Source organism: Lemur catta, chromosome 13 (assembly GCF_020740605.2).
Source record: "Lemur catta isolate mLemCat1 chromosome 13, mLemCat1.pri, whole genome shotgun sequence".
Lineage (NCBI taxonomy): Eukaryota > Metazoa > Chordata > Mammalia > Primates > Lemuridae > Lemur > Lemur catta.
In genome coordinates this window covers 3784727-3804676 of record NC_059140.1, presented here as the reverse complement: position 1 = coordinate 3804676, position 19950 = coordinate 3784727, and the positions used below count along the sequence as shown (strand labels likewise).

The window sequence follows — 19950 nt, the reverse complement described above, 5'->3', positions numbered from 1 at the left end:
TTTGTTATGGAAGCCTGAGCAACCTAATACAGAATTGGATAAAAAATATTAAGTATTTAGTGATGAATTTAACAAAATATGCCCAAGACTTGTGTACTGAAACTATAAATCATTGCTGAGAGAATGTTTTAAAGATGTAAAAATGGAGGACTATGTCATCTTCATAGCTTAAAATACTCAATATTGTGACAGTGACAATGTTTCATACATTGAGCTAGATTTGTTTCCAGTCAAAATCCCTGCAAGTGTTTTTCAGAACTCACAAGCTGATTCAAAAGTTTATGTGATGATGGTCTGTGGGGCTGGCTGTCATATGGTTCTCACAAAGTGCCATGAGGCATTTTTTTTTCTCCCATAATATCTATCATGAGGAAGAATACATAATTTAAACATCAACTCCATGATGAGTTTGGAGGTGTCAGCAGGAGGTTGCTAGGTGATAGAAAGAAGATACAGGCAACATGGGGGTGTCATTCAGGATATGCAGAGAGGCAATAATTTGGACCAAAATCATGAGTAAATGGGGGGAAATTTATGTCCACTTTAGAATAAAGGAGAATATTACAAGATCAGGCTCTGCAAATAAACCTCACTTCATTCCAATGCTGGAGAAGTCCCTGCTGAGTTTCATTATGATGTCACTTAAAAGAGGAGCCTGGACTCTTAAGGTGCCCATGAGGATGCCAATGATATCCCTTGAGAATGTGGCAGATGTTGGAAATTAAGTGCTGTTGGGAACCTTCTGCCAAGGCGCCTCTGGCCAATGGTGAGAATCTGAACGGAAGTTATCTTCACTGGAGGCTGGCTTAAATCCAGAGAGAGTAAAAGAAACCACAATGGCCGAAAGGCATAAACTAAATCCATATTCAGACCCCAAAGTCAGAGGACTGTGTCTCTCTTAGTATCTCTCAATTGAGACTGAAGTGAGATTATTAGACTCAGGTAAAAGACTTTGTGGATGCAGACTTAAGTTTAAGCTGTTACATGCTTTCGAAGCAAAGAAATATGTAGGATTCAATAGTCACATACATATAATAATAATTAGTGTTGATGGAAAGTTTATTCTAATGAGACCCAGTGAGATCTCCCCTTTTGTCCCACCGGAGGAAAGGGCAGTGGTATCAGCTCTCAGATCAAAGATGAGAATTAAGGACTAAGTCTCAAAGGCTTTAGCCTCTAAGAAATAAATTTTGGTACTGCTATAAGTGCGACCTGGGAGAATGCCATATAGTCTATGAAGGTCCATCTGTAACTGCTTTAAAAGACTTACCCCTTCTTGAAGAAAGAATTACCTGAGACATAGAACATCAAGCACACTTCGTTTTTTTTTTTTTTTTTTTCTCTAGAACTTGGAGACTACCCAAAAGAAACAAATACTGGTGTAGAGGACAGAGGCGCTCAATCCAAATCGTGAGTTTGAATGGAGGAGGAGGTATGGGGCTTAAAACAGGAATCAGCTCTTCACATGACTTGAAAACAATAGCTTGCTTTCTTAACCAAAACTGTGAAAAGAAGAGATGTCCCACATTACTTAGACATTTAATTTTTATTTTTTTCTCTCCTGAAATTATTTTGAAATGTAGAACTCCTTGGGAAAACGTTCTCATCAGTCTTTTTCCATAAATGTTCCTATAGACCCTGCTTGATAATGAGAATATTTTCAGGAGCTATAGGCTCCATATGAGTAATCTTGTCTTCCCTTCCCTTCCCTCCCCCCGCCCTCCCCCCCTTCTCTTCTTTCTCTTCTCTTCTCTTCTCTTCTCTTCTCTTCTCTTCTCTTCTCTTCTCTTCTCTTCTCTTCTCTGTCTTCTCTTCTCTTCTCTTCTCTTCTCTTCTCTGTCTTCTCTTCTCTTCCTCTCTCTTTTACTCTGTTCCTCTTTAACTCTTGCCATTCTTCAGCCTCCCATTCCTACCCACAGTGACAGAATTTGTTTTTAATATACTACAGAAATAATGGAGAAATATATAAACCTGACCCTATCCAATCGTCACAGCCTCCTTAGACACCCCTTTATTTTAGGGCTGTTTCATGCATTATAAATATTTCATCTGGCTTAGAAGGTCTATTGGGACGCAGCTTGCATATTTTTATTTAATATGTAGAATTGCCCTGGACCAAAAAGTATATCAGTATAAGGGAACACAGCTTTATTGTTATCAATGCTATCTGTAAAGCAAAGTACACTGAGTTCTTACTGATTCTACCATTCATTTATTTCATACGTAATTATATAAAATAAAGTTAAATACAAGTAAAAAATGAGCCTGAAGGGCTAAAACTCCAGTATTGAAGTCAAACATTGTTGGTGTAGGAGGCACTCAGGAGGACACTCACTCACTCTCTGATCTGTACTGGTAATCTTTAAAGCACAGGTTGATGAACAGCAACCATGATGGATGGTTTGCTGGTTTGGAATTAGCTCTCAGGGTATGTAGACACTGCTCCAAGTTTTATACTCCCCAGCAGGTGAAATAGAGGCCTTAAGTTTGAAGTATGTGATCCTAGCTCATGTTGAGTTGTGAGTCAGGCTCTCCATTATTGCTCTAAAGCTAGAGCTAGTGCTTTCTTTCTCCGACAAACACACCCCAAATTTGCAACGCAGCATGAAATTTTCATCGACTTATGAGTCTTTTCGATTTTAATCACTTGTCAAGTTACTCTTCAGAAAATCACCTGTACTGAAGTGGACAGGTTCTATGAAGGTTACAGAATGGAAAATTTCTGTCTATTCTTGCTCATCCTCTTGGGGGCAGGGGATGTGTGTGTGTGTGTGTGTGTGTGTGTGTGTGTGTGTGTGTGTATGCAGAGGGAGAGAGACAGAGAGAGAATATTGAAATGAATGGCTACATTCTGTTCCAGATGAATAATTGCTCTTTTTCCCTATCAAGTCTACTATCCCTTGCAATGTACTTTCTTCCCATCTCCTTCATTCTCCCCAAATTATGTGCTTCTCTCTTTACTTCTGTCTTTATTCTCCTCCTTCTCTCTTCTCTCTCTTTCTCCAACTCCCTGTCTCCTCTCTTCTTTTTACACTTCATTTCCACCTGTATGTTTTAATGTATGAAACAATTTGTTTAATGGTCAATATATACATAATTATATGCTCCATTGCTCACCATAAATAGCTCCATATTTACCTGAAGCTTTGACTGCAGGCATAGGGAAAGAGTATACTTAATGTATTTAGTAATCTCTGAATCTCATTTGACTCAGTTTTTGATCCCACTACTCTTCAGGTTTCTCCCCTATAATTCACAAATGCTATTATAATAAAGAGTTAAGATCATTTTCTTAGTCACTTCAGGGTAATCTCTAAAGCACATGAAGCTGTTTCCCACCTCCTTTTACGTGAAACTCTCTCTCTCAACCTCTACAAACACATCTTTCTGATTATCTTCTATGATTGTTTTTTTTATCTTTTTTAAAAAAAACTACCCTCACTTTCATCCTCTCACCACTAAAATTTTGCCCAGGGTTTTGGTGGAACTTCTTCAGGTCAGCCATATATCATAAAAGTTACATACATGTTTACTCCTGTGATGTTGGAAGTGAAAGTCATTCTCTGAAAATAACTGTAAGTTATACAAAAAAAATATGCAAACATCTGTCAATATACACGGAATAATGAGGACTATTTTTTTCTGGACATGATGACTGTGAAACTCTAGACCCATTTAACAAAGCACACCTTCTAGAGAGCAGTGTGGGGCGTGTGTATCTGCACATACGTGTGTGCACATTTTCATCTGTGCGTGTGTAGATTTGAAAGGAGCCCTAGATGGTTCCTCATGATCTGTTTTTCATGTTTTAACCCTCCTAAAGCCACAGCATGTTTTCAGTTCACCTGCTCATTCCCTGTGGTCCTCTTTTTGTATGTTACCCCCTTTCTGCTTTTAATTAAAAATAAAATAAATTTAATGCCTATTTTTAATAGTAGCTTTTTACTCTGCCATCTATTCAATTTTATTCTATTAATTCCTTACCCTTATAAACAAATATGAAATCAGAGTATTAAAAAAAGGTCTTATTTTTGTAAATGGTCTTGATAGAGGTCTTGTCTAAAATCTGTGGGAGTGAAAGCAACTTTCATGTTGTCTGTTAAATATTTTAAATTATTTAACTTTTATATGCATATTTTAGCATTAAAATATGAATATCTCCCCATTAAAACACTAATTATTTAGAAATTAGGTGGCTTCAAACCATTTTTTCTATAGGATGAAGATAGAAATTATGAGCATTTTTTGTTTGTTTTATTAGTATAATATATTCTACTCCAAGTAGAAACATAACATTGAATATAGGAGGATTTCATATTAAAAATGTTAAGCTTTGTTTGATTGTGAAACCAGTAAGGATGGCACTCAAATGTTAATGCAAATGTTGGTTTTATTAATAAAAATTATGCCTAGGTTGTAAGCAGTGAATGGCACTGGTCAGATCATACATACGTATCTTTGTTTCTACTTCTTTGAATTGCAGTTTAGTGAGAGATAAACAAAATCGAATTTGTCAAAAGTTGAGAAACCACTACGTTGAAGGGTGCAGAGACCACATAAAGAAATAATGGAAAGATTGAGCTTATTTTCCCAAGTGGAAAGGAGAAACATCAAAGTAGGGACAGAGGAACCTTCAAAATCTGACTCCCTGTCATGTGCAGAATGAATAAGTAAATACTACTCTTGTGTCAGACAGTGTGTTAGACCTGGAGTACTCAGATAACTAAGGTGCTAAGCTTAAACTGAATGAGAAACTTCCCATAGATGAATCTAACTAGAAGAGTGATTTTGAATTCCTGTTGCTGTTAGTTTTCAAAAGAAACTCTACGGCGCCGAAACACCACTGTTGGGAGATGGCCAGTAAAGCAGCGGTAATGGGCTAAGGGCCAGGGACTGCTCAGCAATCTGAGAACCAGGAAGGCCCATGAGGAAGCTCCCAGGGGTGGGGAAGGAGTCCTCATATCTGCAGTTAGCACACAGTCAGAGCCCTGTGTATCAGAGGATGGCTTTCCACATAGGAAAACTAAGAAAGATAACTTTTCTGATATTAGAGTGTTTGCTGAAGAGGCCTCCAACATTGGGGAAGAAAAGAGGCTCATGGGAAAGTGAAAAAATTGTCACTGAATTAGTGCTAAAGTAGAATCAAAGAGAGGCACTGAAGACAAGGATGATTTGAGGAGGAGAAAAGTGGACAAAGACCTCCTCACACTGAGGTGTGTCGGTGCCCTTAGATGATTATCTCTGTGTGTCTTTGACACAAGGGGTCACACTGCTTCCCTGGTTAGCTGCAGTAGATATCTCTAATGTTTGCTGGTTCCTGTTGTTATTAATAATTAAATTTTCCCTAGAATAGTACGTTAATTATCTGGCTTAGTCTCAAATTTTTCTCTTTTCATGAAAAATGGCACTATATATTTGAAAAATCAATTTGCCAAAATGATTTGAGTAGCCTTCTGACTTTTTTGTGCTATGCTAAATATCTGAATTAAAGGAACATACAATAATACTGTAAATTTTTGCCAAAGAATTAAAATTGTTATGGACAAATGGGGGAATAATGTTAATGCCCTTCAATGGGAAGGGGATAATGAATTATAGTATCATCTCATAATGACTGTTTTAAATATTGCAGTATGCAGCAAGCAGAAATTTCATCCATGACTTCTAATTCACACAACAGTTAGATCAGCTAGGATGATATTTATATGTAAAAAGGTACTCCCTATCACAATTATAACTACATAGACAATGCTGTGATTCCCAATGAAAATAAAACTACTCAAAAATAATTTCAAGTAATTAGGGAGAGAAGTGGAGTTAGTTCTTCTCTTCTTTCACAATAAATGTAAGCCCAGGTATAATGGACTGTTATACCCATAGCTGTTTACACCTGAGTCCAAAAGAAATATAAATATCTTGTTATTTTTTAACTTTCTATCTAGCCAATGATGTTAAACTGTACATGCCTCAAAAACGAAACAACAAATAATATTTTATTTTCCATGTTAATTTAACACTTCTTTTTCCTTAATAGCTGGCTTATGATTTTGAAATATGATGAATCAGACACTACTAATGATGGAATTCTCGCTAATGAGATTTACTGAGAATTGGATGCTGTTGAAGCTGCATGCTGTGCTCTTCTCACTCATCTACATAGTGGCTATGTTGGAGAATTTAATCATCATCCTCCTCACGGTTCTTGACCGACACCTCCACACCCCAATGTACTTTTTCCTTAGGCATTTGTCCTTCTTAGATCTGTGTCTCATTTCTGCCACTGTCCCCAAATACATCCTCAACTCCATCACCTTCACTGACTCCATCTCTTTCCTGGGATGTGTGTTTCAGCTCTTCTTGGTGGTACTGTTGGCAGGGTCAGAGATTGGCATCCTCACTGCAATGTCCTATGACCGCTATGTTGCTATCTGCCATCCTCTGCACTATGAAGCTGTCATGAGCAGAGGGTTCTGTGTCCAGTTGATGGCTGTGTCCTGGCTCAATGGAGGGGTCTTGGGAATCTTGTACTCAGCTGGTACATTCTCCCTAAAATTTTGTGGCTCCAATAAGATACATCAGTTCTTCTGTGATGTTCCTGCCCTACTAAAGCTCACTTGTTCCAAAGAGCATGCCACCATTAGTGTCAGTGTAGCTGTTGGGGTCTGTTATGCATTTTCATGTCTAGTTTGCATCGTGGTCTCCTATGTGTATATTTTCTCCGCTGTGTTAAAGATTCTATCGGGACTTAGCCAATCCAAAGCCTTTTCCACTTGCCTTCCTCACCTCATTGTTGTGAGCATATTTCTTGTTACAGGTGCAGTTGCTTATTTAAAGCCAGACTCTGATATGAACTGTATTCTAGACTTGCTGATGTCTGTGTTCTATTCTGTTGCACCTCTGGTCTTGAACCCTATTATCTACTGTCTGAGGAATAAGGACATTAAATCAGCTCTACATAAAGTCCTTGCGAAATGTTAGAAGCAGTGCAGTGACTCAAAGATGACTTAAGTTGAAACTAGGAAGTAATATTTCCTTTTCTGTTCTGCCAATAACTGTTTGAAATTATTTTTATTTGGGGATCAATATATAATTCAGTCTTATTATTGAAACTCTGGTAGTAAGTTTTAATAGAAAGTCAGTCTTTTCCTGCATTCCTTTATTTTACATCTCTCACTGATATAGAAATTATGAACATTTTCCTATCACACCTTTGATGATTTTTGCTTTTCTTCCAGAACTCCATATACATGAGATTTGTATGAGGTTCTCATTTCTCAAAAAGCTTTCATCTTTTTTTGCATTATCTTTATTTACTTAATGCTTTATTATCCTGGATTTTGCATCGCATCTCTTACATTTTGTTGATTGAATTTTCTTTACAGCTTGATTTTCACACAAGTATACGTATATAAACGCACATGTAGATACAACTAAAGTTTCAAGTGGAAAAAAAAGGTAAAAGGAAGTAAAATGAGGTGATTTTTTTGTGTTAAATTCAAAGTAAAGGAGCTATGACTAGTCTTGGATCCTTTGGTCATGTTGTGCTACACAGAGTCATTGCTGCTGATTTCTCTGACATGTGCTATGAAACTCTTTCTTCAACAGCTTAAATCTCTGCCTACTCTACAGGACTTTCATCATATAATAATACACCTACATGAATTAGATGGGGACATGACACAACTCTTGAGAACCCTGCAAGCTTACATTTCACTTCTGTGATACCCTCCCACTCTTGTTCTCAAAACTTTACCTTTACAGTTATGATACAGATGAAAATAAATGGAAATAGTACTTCTGCCTCAGTTCAAAGCAGCTCTGAGTATCTGGAAAAAAATGCTTTCTTCATATGTTGAAACAAAACTTTTATTGCACTTTTGGAAAGCTTCTCCATAATGGTTTGTTATGAATTTATGGAACAGTCTGAACTTGGTATGGTATAGAACAGATTTCTTTTTTACTTCATTTCAAACACTGCCTTTAAGCATGCAGTGTCTGATCTGCCTTTCTTTTGCCTCAGTGTTGAATATATGTAGTGATTACACACAGGCACACACACACCATGGAGTGAAGACTGTGTTTACCATTTTAGAATGTAATCTGACATGTTAAAATGTTTATTTAAAAGACTCCACCAATAGCTAATTAAATCAAATATCTGCAGTCACCTAACTGCATGTTCAAGGAAAATGAGCTCCTTTTGTCTGTGGGCTATATGCCAGGGGATGATCAATCAATATGATAATGCCAATAGAGGGGCAAGAAGATTACAAATATTTAGTATTTTATTTAATGAGAGGTAGAAATTCTATAATTAAATTTAGTCTTTAAAGCTAGAAGTATTTAGAACTGTGCTATCAAATATGGCACCACTAGACACATGTGGCTATGTGTACTTAGAAATGTGGTTAGTATGGCTAAGGAACTAAATTAGTATGTTTAATTAATTTGAATTTAAAAACTGATACTTGATTCAGTTATTGGAACATTATTAAGTATGATTGAGACAACCTGGGTATGGGAATCTATTTTTTTTCTACCACAAATTTCATAAAAGCTAAATACAGATTATTTCTAGTGAAAGTTTAGTGCTCAGAATGAATTGTTCTATAAATGGGTTTCAAAGACTTTATATTTAAAAAGTGAATAATTTCATTAATAAATGTTTGTAGTTATTACCTACTAAAATGACAAAGTTTAAACATATTATTAAAAGCAATTTCAACTGTTTCTAAAATTACACATGTCACCTTTCATTATATTGGACAGTGCCTATCTGGAAGAAATATAAAAATGTTACACACACACACACACACACACACACACACACACACACACTGACTTTGTGGCTTTTTGCTATGTACCATGTGGCTATTTAGAGACTTTGTCATGCATAATTATTATCAATAAAAACCACAAATAATTGTGTGCTAAACATTTCTGTAAGAACTTAACATGCATTTTTCATTTAAAAAGCCCCAATAGCTCTGTATGTTATGGATTATTATCTTTATTTTCACATTATGAAAGGAGTGAGATATGACTTGAATGGTGACTCTAAATATAAAGCATTATTTTGATCATTTGATTTTGAAAGGAAGAGATAGAGATGTGAATAGATAGAATGAATGTTCAAGAGGGTTCAAATAACTAAATAAAAAAGGACTAAAATAAAATGAAACTAACAATTTCCAAAGTCCATGGTTAGGCCAAGCAATTTGGCTCCTGAGTCCATACTTGTAACCAAGAAACAGGTCTATTTCCATGCCAAATATGTGGCTGTAATAAAGTACTCGAGTATAAAACTCACCCCCTTCATATATTATAAGAACATAAAACGCACTCTTATTAGATTTTTCAGTGTAGTGGCTATGTTGATTAAAATTGACTAAATGACTATATTATAAACCTGTTTTCATTTGCTTAATAACTAATGCAAAGAAAAAGAAATCCCTTTCCTATGTGCATGATTACAAATATTCACTGTAATAAAATCTACTAGACTACCTCATTTCTCAATATTCCTTTAATACAATAGAATTTTTACACAGATCTGCATGGAAAAGGTTGTATATACACGGAGGGTTGGTTTCACTACAACTTGCTCCCACCCTTGTACTGACCACCATGTCTCTCTGAGCAATAAGGCTCCCACTCTCTTTTGAAGAAATGTAAAAAGTGTCCTGTGCCAATTAAGCTGAAGTTAGGGCAGGGAAATTTAGATGGATGAAGCAAATTTTAAGAGCAACTTTGGACCTCACTCGATTAGACAATCTGCTAAAACCTTGCATACAACTGTGTATGGTTGGCTTCCGTAAGACAGTGAGAAAAACACCTGACATCATAACTCAGAACAGGTGACACTGGATACACACTAGAGTGACCAAGGACTGAAGGCTGGGTCTTGCTCCCATGTAAATCCTATGCTGGTCTTCTCTCCTCATTTTATGGTCCTCTGAGGTCTCCTGAGGTTGTGCTACATGCCCTTTTCCTTCTATTCCTCCCAGACCAGGAAAACCCCATTACTCAAGGTTCTCCTACATTCTTTTTTCTATAAATTGTGAAGACCATACTTTCCTGATGACCTTACTTTTTTTTCTCATGAAAACCAAGTTCTGGCTCATAAAATGTTTTCTCTCTAGCTGTTCTTTTTTGTATTCTCTCTAGCTGTTCTTTTTTGTGATACACATTTAAAGAGGTCATTTTGAATAACAAAAAGCAACAATGACTGTTGCTTTTCATAAGAATATTGGCCATCCTAAATCACTAGATATCTCTGACTGATTAGGAGAGGTTCTGCAAACAAGGATTACAGAAAAGAAAATACAGAAAATTGCATTAATAACTGTATGTAATAAAATACAGAAATAGGTTGTCTACTGTGTGAAAATGGAAACTGAAGGTTTTCTGTGACATGCAAATCTTTTAGGGTTTTTTTGGTCTTCTTTTAAAAGTTACATATGGTATATGATGTGTGTGGTGATATATTTGCATTAAAAATACAAAATTTTCTAGTGCCTCGCTGAATGACTATTATATGCATGCACTGATAGATAGATAATCTGAAATTATATTTGTGTGGTCCTGTGCAGTTGAATAGAATAAGGATAAATGGTCTGACATAGGAAAAATCAAGACTTGAATAACTTTTGTAATAATACATCTGTCAAGGTAGTGAGCAGCCCAGGTTGGGAATTCTAGGGTACCCTGAACTGAAAAAAATGAAACCAGCTAGATAGGGTGACTTCTAAGGATGGTAGCTCAAATTAGTGTCCAATGTATGTAACAAAACTCCAGATACATTTAAATATTTATTGACTAAGAAGAGGTCTAATCGTGTGGCTTTTTTTTAAGGCATAAGAAATTTGTATGAGTATATCAGAAATGTATGAACCATTGGATTGTTTCTATTCTGGAGCAATTAAAAACACTGCTACTTCCGTTGTGCATGTACAAGTGCATTGATCTTGGTTGGATACATTTCCAGGAGTGGAATTACTTATTCATAGGTTATATATATCTTTAAGTTAAATAGCTAATTACAAACTTTTCCATAGTAGTTGCACAAATTTTCCCTTCCATCTACCATCCCTGAGAATTCCTGTTGTTCTGCAGTTTTCAGGGCTAATAATATTTGCCAGGCTTTTAAATTTATTTTACGTTTAATTTTTTCCCATTTATTTTTTATTTGTATATATTCAGGGGGCACAAGTGCAATTTTTCCAATTTGATATATTGCACTGTGGTGAAGTCAGGGCCTTCAATGCGTACATCACCGAAGCAACACACATTGTACCCATCATCAACCCTTTTAATTTTAAACATTCTGGTGGTTCTGCAGGGACTTTTCATTATGTTTTTAATTTCCATGTCCTCTGTGATTAATGACGTTGAAAATGTTTTCAGATGTTTGTTGGCATTACCCCTTTTGTAGGTTGCTTATTTAAGTCTGTTTCTTATTGATTTGTAGGAGTCTAAATATTCTGAAGATGAGAACTTAGTTCTGAGTTTCCAGTATTTTTTTGTACTTTGTGACCTATCCTTTTAACTGCCTTCACGGTATATTTGAAGTCTTTAGTGTGTTGCAATTGTTAAAAATGTTATTTTATGGTTAGATTTTTTTCTGTTCCATTATCTTCAGATCATGAAGATATTCTACTATATTAACTTAAAAAGCTTTGTATTTTACCATTCAAATTTAGATCAATTATCTACCTGGAATTGATTTCTTGTGCACAGAGTAAGGTAGGCATCAAATTTCATTTTTAAACATATGGATATCCAATTAACTGTACAGTTTTTTTCTCTGAAGTTCTACCTGTGTCATTACTCATGTCATAAATATGCATGGTATGGTTTTTGGCTCTTTATGCTGTCTATGTTTAAACAAAGTGTTCTAATTATTGTAATTTTATAATGTCTTGATATCCAGAGAGCAAGTTATTTCTCCTTTATTCTGAAAGCTCTTTCCATATAATATCTGTATAAATTTTAGAAACAACCTACTGATTTTCATACACACACAAGGGCTGGAATGTTTTTGTTTTCATATAAAAACATCAAATTATAGATTAATTATGGAAAATTGAAGTATTTACCAATTGGATCTTCAAATACATGAACAGTGTACATTTTTATTGATCTTTGTTTTTTAATCTCTCTCTGACTTTACTTATTAGATAAATGTTATTATCTCTGAAAAACACTTTTTTAAAAAAATTTAACCAGACTGTGCATTTCCTTGGATCATTTATTTTCTTAAAGCAAGTCACTTAGGGTTGAATTCTCTGAGCTTTTTTGTTTATTTTTTCTATTTGTGGGAAGAAGTGTTTTTGGGTATATTAATCTGAGTGCTCTGAAAAGCAGATGCCAACAGCAGATTAGATACAGAGAGTATCTATCAGAGGAAGACACTCACCAAAGGCCTTTAACATTCTCATGCACCTTTCTGGGTATGCCATAAAGGTAAGCCTGCTCTTTACCCAGGCTTTTCTCAGGGTCAAACAACCTTGAGGTATGAGGTGATTGCCTCCTACTCTCCATGGGTAAAAGAGAAGATTTATTTATTTATTCCTGTAACATAGAGAGATTCCTCAATATTCCCAGCTGCAGTGTGGACCCACTTTCTGTGAAGCATCTATCTGGAGCCATAGCATCACCCCTGTGTGACTTGGGGATGAGAGACAGAGTCTCATGTCTTTTCACAGGATCCATGAAACAGCTAACTTATTAGCTTTTAAGTCAGGTAAATTCACATCCCAGACAATATATCTATTGTGGGAAGGAACCAGAGGAGGCTGGAAGAACATTCAGACCACAATACAGGTCTGACCCCTGTGAAGAAGAGAGGAAAGGAAGGAAGTGCAGTACAGCTCTACCAAAGTTCCAGAAGGCTGATGAGGAATTCTTTATGGAGGTCACCTATTAGAGGGGTGCTGTGTCTCCCAGGATGACCATGCCTTAGTTTGCTTGCTGAACTCAGACATTGACAGGGAGCAGTCCATGGAATATGTGACATTGGGGCAAACTTGGTGATAGATGTCAGAGCGTGGCAGCTGGTGCTGTCAGTGAAATTACCAGGTGTCCAAATTACCTTCCCTCAGTCAGAGATCTGAAAGACATATTATCGTGACTGCTATGAGCATGTATAATCATTCCCTTTTCACCACATCTGCTCCAACATTGATTGCTTTTTAACTTTTTAATAATGACCCATCTGACTGGGGTAATATGGCATCTCACTGTGGTTTTAATTTGATCTGTTGAGCATTTTTTCATGTATTTGTTGGCCATTTGTATCTCTTCTTTTGAAAAATGTCTGTTCTAGTCTTTTGCCCAATTTTTAATCGGGTTATTTATTTTTTCTTGCTGATTTGTTTGAGTTCCTTGTAGATATTAGTCCTTTGCCAGGTGCGTGGTTTGCAAATATTTTCTCCCATTCTGTAGTTTGTGTATTTACTCTGTTGATTATTTCTTTTGCTGTGCAAAAACTTTTTAGTTTAATTAAGTCCCATTTATTTATTTTTATTTTTGTTGTATTTGCTTTGGGATCTTAGTTATAAATTCTTCACCTAGGCCAATGTCCAGAAGAGTTTTTCCCAGGTTTTCTTCTAGGACTTTAATTGTTTAAGGTCTTATGTTTAAGTCTTTAAGACATCTTGAGTTGATTTTTTTGTATAGTGAGAGATATGGATCCAGTTTTATTCTTCTTCATGCAGACATCCAATTTTCCCAGCCATTTATTGAATAGTGTGTCCTTTCCCCAGTGTATGGTTTTGTTTGCTTTGTTGAAGATCAGTTGGTTGTAGATATGTGGTTTTACTTCTGGGTTTTCTCTTCTGTTGCATTGATCTATGTATTTACTTTTATGCCAGTACCATGCTGATTTAGTTAACATAGCCTTGTAGTATAATTTGAAGTCAAGTAATGTGATGCTTCCAGTTTTATTCTTTTTGCTTAGGATTGCTTTGGTCATTTGGGCTCTTTTTGGTTCCACGTGAATTTAGAATGGCTTTTTCTAATTCTGTGAAAATGACATTGTTATTTTGATAGGAATTACATTGAATATGTAGATTGCTATGGGCAATATGTTCATTTTAACAATATTGATTCTTCTGATCTAGCAGCATGGGATGTTTTTCCGTTTGTTTGTGTTGTCTCTGATTTGTTTCATTAGTGATTTGTAGTTCTCCATATAGACATCTTTCACTTCCTTGGTTAAGCATATTTCCAGGTATTTTTTTTTTTTTGCAGCTATTGTAACTGGGATTGAGCTCTTAATTTGTTTCTCACCTTGGCTGCTGTTGGTGTATAGAAATGCTATTGATTTCTGTACATTGATTTTATAACTTGAGACTGCTAAATTCATTTATCAAATCTAGGAGTCTTTTGGAGGAGTCTGTAGGGTTTTCTAGGTATAAGATCATATCATCTGCAAACAGAAATAATTTTACTGTCTCTTGTCCAATTTGGATGCCCTTTATTTCTTTCTCTTGCCTCATTGCTCTGGCTAGAAACTCCAAATATTTGCCTTCTCCATTTCAGTTTCATCCCATTATCATTCTTACAGGGGAAGTGACACAAAAATGGGTAATTGATGCATCAAATTAAAACCATCCTAGGTTCATAAGTGAAGAAAACTGCACAGGCAATTTTTTTATCTTTCGAATTTTTTCTTTTATTCATTGTTAAGTTGGTGTTTCAAATCTTGAAAAGGTAAAAGGCATGCAATTTTCCAGGCTGGCCTCAACTCATAACACAGAGCAAATATATATATATATTTTTAATGAAGCTTGGCATTTCTTCATTTGTAGTTTGTGAAATATTTTGAATTGATTGAACATTTTTCTTTGTGGTCTGCATGAAGTATGCCACGTAAAACATCTCTCTAAAGTTTGGGTCTAGAGTCATGATGATCTTGGAGTACAAAAGCCTTATGCCTATCTATGCAAGAAAAACTCCTCTCTTATGTTTTTGGTGCTAGTACCACTTATCCATAGAGAGATAGAGTCTATTTGCCATCCATTTTTGCAGGATAGTTTAAAAATAGAGAATCTATGGTATTTTTTAAAATTTTTTATTTAAGCATATTATGAGGGTACGAATGTTTAGGTTATGTATATTGCCTTTGTCCCTGCCAAGTCAGAGCTTCAAGCATGTCCATCCCCCAGACAGTGCTCACCGCACCCATTAGGTGTGTATATACCCATTCCCTCCTCCTCCCTCTCACCTGCCTGACACCCAATGAACATTATTCCTATATGTGCACTTGAGTGTTGGTCAGTTAATACCAAGTTGATGGTGAGTAAATGTGGTGCTTGTTTTCCATTCTTGGGATACGTCACTTAGTAGAATGGGTTCCAGCTCTGTCCAGGATAATACAAGAGGTGCTAGATCATCATTGTTTTTTATGGCTGAGAACTCCATGGTATACATATACCATATTTTATTAATCTGCTCATGTATTGATGGGCACTTAGGTTGTTTCCACATCTTTGCAATTGTGAATTGTGCTGCTATAAATATTCTGGTGCAGATGTCTTTTTTATAGAATGTCTTTTGTTCTTTTGGGTAGATGCCCAGTAATGGGATTGCTAGATCAAATGGTAGTTCTATTTGTAGCTCTTTGAGGTATCTCCATATTACTTTCCACAGAGGTTGCACTAGTTTGCAGTCCCACCAGCAGTGTATGAGTGTTCCTGTCTCTCTGTATCCACATCAACATTTATTGTTTTGGAACTTCTTGATAAAGGCCATTCTCACTGGAGATAAGTGATATCTCATTGTGGTTTTGATTTGCATTTCCCTGATGATTAGAGATGTTGAGCATTTTTTCATATATTTTTTGGCCATTCTTCGGTCTTCTTTTGAAAAGTTTCTGTTCATGTTCTTTGCCCACTTTTTGACAGGGTTGTTTGATTTTTTTCTTGCTGATTTTCCTGAGTTCTATATAGAGTATCTATGGTATTTTATTTATCCAGCAAATTATTTGGTTTAATTATGAATTGTGTTTTCTAACAAGTTGGATTGTGATCTCTTGCCACTTTTAGTATAGGTGGATTAAAGCTTGGAAGCTATTCATCCTTTGTCATATATGTCACTATATTTGTCCTACCAAAAAGTAAAATACAGTTAAGGGTTATTGTGCTTGGCGAATTGATGGCCCCCTAACTACTTATTTGGATTCTCCAAATGTGAGTTCTTTCAAACAGAATATTGTATTGGGTATAGTATTAATACTTTATCAGATGCCATACAACATTAAATTACCTTACTTTGGCAGGTAGATTGAGTTGACTTAGTAATACATTCTAACTTTATAATTCTGAAGACTTTTTATTATCATTAGGGAAGTATGTGGGAAAGTATATGAATCAAAATATGTCAGTAGATCATGATTATAACTAATAACTCTCCATTTCGTGCTCTACTCTGTAAGCATGGAATTCTTGCACTTTTCAATTTTCTTAGATATACAGAAGTAACCCCATTATCTTCATAAGGAGATAGTAGTATGGAATTGATCTACAATAATTGGGAGATCTAGCATTCTGGGAAACCCCAGGAAACCCTGGATTAATCACTTTATACTGCTACTATCTATCGTAGCTCTGTTCTTTGGATGCTTGTCAAAGTAGAATGGATTTGCCAGGACTTCAGTAATGAGTACTCACATTCCTAGTAGTGCAGTGTGTAAAGGAGAGTAAATACAGCCTCAGAGCATTCTGGTGCTATTAGGGGAGACAGACTAAATGACAATTCGAAATCTAAAAATACTTTCTGTCAAAGGATCTGCTTCAGCAGGGGTCAAAGGTTCATTCTCCGCCTCTTGGCAAAGCTGCCAGGGAGGGACTGAAAGTCTGTGTGTGGAGGTGGGGCTGTCTGAGACTCACAGTCTGGCAGTCTGGAGCAAGCCTTACTGTTTTCCACCCTCCCCTATTCTGCAGTTTCCCCCAAGCCTCTGCCGGTGGGCAGGACCTCAAACCAGCGGAGCTCCCCTACAACTGTGATGCAGGCTGGTAGGTTCCCTGCCCAGGATCCTGGCCTGAGCTGGGAGCACAGCTCTCCTGTGGGAGGAGAGCTGCCCCAGGAGCATGCTGCAGCTAGGACACATACTGCATTCTCCCCGCATCTTCCCCTGCAGGCACCCACACCCCCCAAAACTAATTGACAGATATGCCCGATGTGCCCCGGGCCGCGATCAAGGCCTGAGGGTACAGGATCTGCCCTGCAGGCCAGAGAGAAGCAAGCTTGTCCCAAGTCACACACAGGGTGCCCAAGCTGGTTCAGTGTCCCTCCACCTCAGGCGTGCCCCGCTCTGATGGGGCTGCAAGGCAGGGCAAGCAGCACCAGGGAGGGCCGGAGGGCAGGGAGCTCAGTCTGAGCACCCTTCCATCCACTGCAGGACCCCAAAAGGAAAGGTCTGAGCCCTGTTCCCTGTGGAAACCTCCGTGTGGTGGCTTAATTGTCTCTTCTGGCAGTCACAGGTGGGGGAGGGGAAGAGGAGAAAAAGAGTCTGGGGGGAAGAAAGCCAGCAATCAGGTTGTCTCCGACCTTCTCTCAGAGAGGCATTCCACCTAGAATAACCAGGCTCTGGAGGCAGCATGCAGATCACTCAGGATCCTTGTGGAAATGATTAATTAATTAAAATTACTTTCTCAGAAAAGGGATATGACATCTGGGGCAGCAGATAAGAAAGTGATAATTAACTATTTTAAAGCACATACATACATCCTCTTATATTCAAGACATTTCTAAACAAGTGGCACTCACATGTCTAAGATGCTGCCAATGATAAACTGCGCTCTGAAAGCTAATGCCAGCTCATAATGCCAAGTCCAGAGTGTCACATGTAATGTTAGATTGCTTCTAAACTATTCTTTTCTGAAAGATTTTTTGCTTTCTTTTAAAAGCAGTATTTCTAATAGCATATGAAGGAAGAATAAATTAAATAATGCACTTGGTCACCATATTGGTGAAAAAATAAATTAAAAATATATCACACCCATAAAAATAGTGGCTCATCAAATACAACATAATTTTCCACAACTATATGGAATATTTATTGCATAGTAATATCTATATACTAATAAAAATATTTCATTGTAAATATCCATGAACTTCACTGTAGGTGTTTTAATATGCATAATTGTTCTCATGCTATATGGATTTTTGAATTAGATAAAATTTGATATATGAAAGTAATGTCTGAAAGTGGGACACAAGTAGAAATAGCCCAGCTTTTTGATAAGCTATAAAATCCTTTATTGTATGAAATTAAATCTGCTAGATGAATAAGATAAAACAAATTTAGGGTAATTTCAAAAGAAAAAACTTTGATATGGAATGCTAAAACTTATTACAACCTGAGAGGATTCCATTTTCCCTCCCACATATTAGATTTTAGAAAAATTCAATTTAGAAGAATTAAGTCATACACCTAATATCACAAAGACTTAATAGGAATAAGAAAGAAAAACATGAACATTTTACATTTGAGTTTCTGTTTCTACCACTTCACGTCGCCACCAAGTCACCACAGGAGGTTCCTCAGAGCTGACTTGATTTCCTTATTCCTCAGACTGCAGATGACGGGATTCAGAGCAAGGAGCCAGCACCACATACGATGTTGAGAATATCAAGTCTAAGAGAGACTGGGAGTTGGCCATGGCTCCAAATAGGTAATGACACCTGTTAGCAGAAAGGTAGTTACAACCGTGAGATGGGGAAGCAAGTGAAGAAGGCTTTTTTTTTTTTTTTTTTTTGCTTTTTTTATTATTATTATTTTTTTTTGAGACAGAGTCTCACTCTGTTGCCTGGGCTAGAGCGCCGTGGTGTCAGCCTAGCTCACAGCAACCTCAAACTCCTGGGCTCAAGCAATCCTCCTGCCTCAGCCTCCTGAGTAGCTGGGACTACAGGCATGTGCCACCATGCCTGGCTAATTTTATATATATATATATATACATATATATACATATATGTATATATATATTTTTTTTTTAGCTGTCCATATAATTTCTTTCTATTTGTTTAGTAGAGATGGGGTCTCGAACTCCTGAGCTCAAACAATCCGCCCACCTCGGCCTCCCAGAGCGCTAGGATTACAGGCGTGAGCCACCATGCCTGGCCAAAGAAGGCTTTTGATCTGACTTACACAGATGGGCTCCTTAGTACTATATTGAAAATGTAGATATATGAGAAAACAGTGACAAGTACACAAAAAATCCCATAAAATATTCCAGTTGACACAATGACATTAATAGTAATATGATCCTTAGGAAAAAAATCTTTAATAAGGGGACATCATAGAAAAACCGAGGGGCTTTTCTGTAACCACAGAAAGATAAAGACAATTTACTGGCTGAGTATATGTCTCAGAAGAATCCTCCAAAGAACCCGGCTGCAACGGTCATGCGCACACAGATGCCCTGGTTACCGATGACGTCACAGGGCAGCAGACCGCAGAGGGCAACATGGCGCTCGCAGAGCCTGGCGTGAGGACGACTGGCTCAGACCCGGCAAAGGCAATCACCGCCACCACGTGTGATTCGCGCCTTGCAAGAGAAATGGTGCTCCTGTTGCGAACAGCGTTGAGAATGGATTTTGGGACTATGACGGAAATGAGACAGACATCGCAGGGGATACAAGTTTTTCATAAAAAGTGCATGGGAATGTGAAAACACTGGTCCAGGATAATGACAGCAACAAGGACGAGATTCCTCAGGAGAGCCGCCAAGGAGGTCAACAAACCGGAAAAGCAAGTGAAGCACCAAGGGTACTCACCGTCAAATTGGTTTCACGGATCATCACCTAAGAGCACATTCCTGAATAACATTGATCGGGTGTTGGATGGATGTGGGGAGGAGGGGACGGGTGTGTACATACATAATGAGTGCGATGCGCACTCTCTGGGGGGTGGACAGGCTTGAAGCTCTGACTGGGGGTGGGTAG

General features: G+C 37.2%; 1 protein-coding gene across 1 annotated transcript; it reads left to right on the top strand.

Annotated features, from left to right (window-relative positions):
- Positions 1-6054: 6054 nt before the first annotated feature.
- On the top strand, positions 6055-19676 carry LOC123649417 (olfactory receptor 14K1). The gene is made up of 4 exons (XM_045567537.1): positions 6055-6966; positions 13908-13928; positions 18581-18680; positions 19381-19676. The coding sequence occupies exons 1-4, from the start codon at positions 6055-6057 to the stop codon at positions 19674-19676; spliced, it is 1329 nt and encodes a 442-aa protein (XP_045423493.1).
- The last annotated feature ends 274 nt before the right edge of the window (positions 19677-19950 follow it).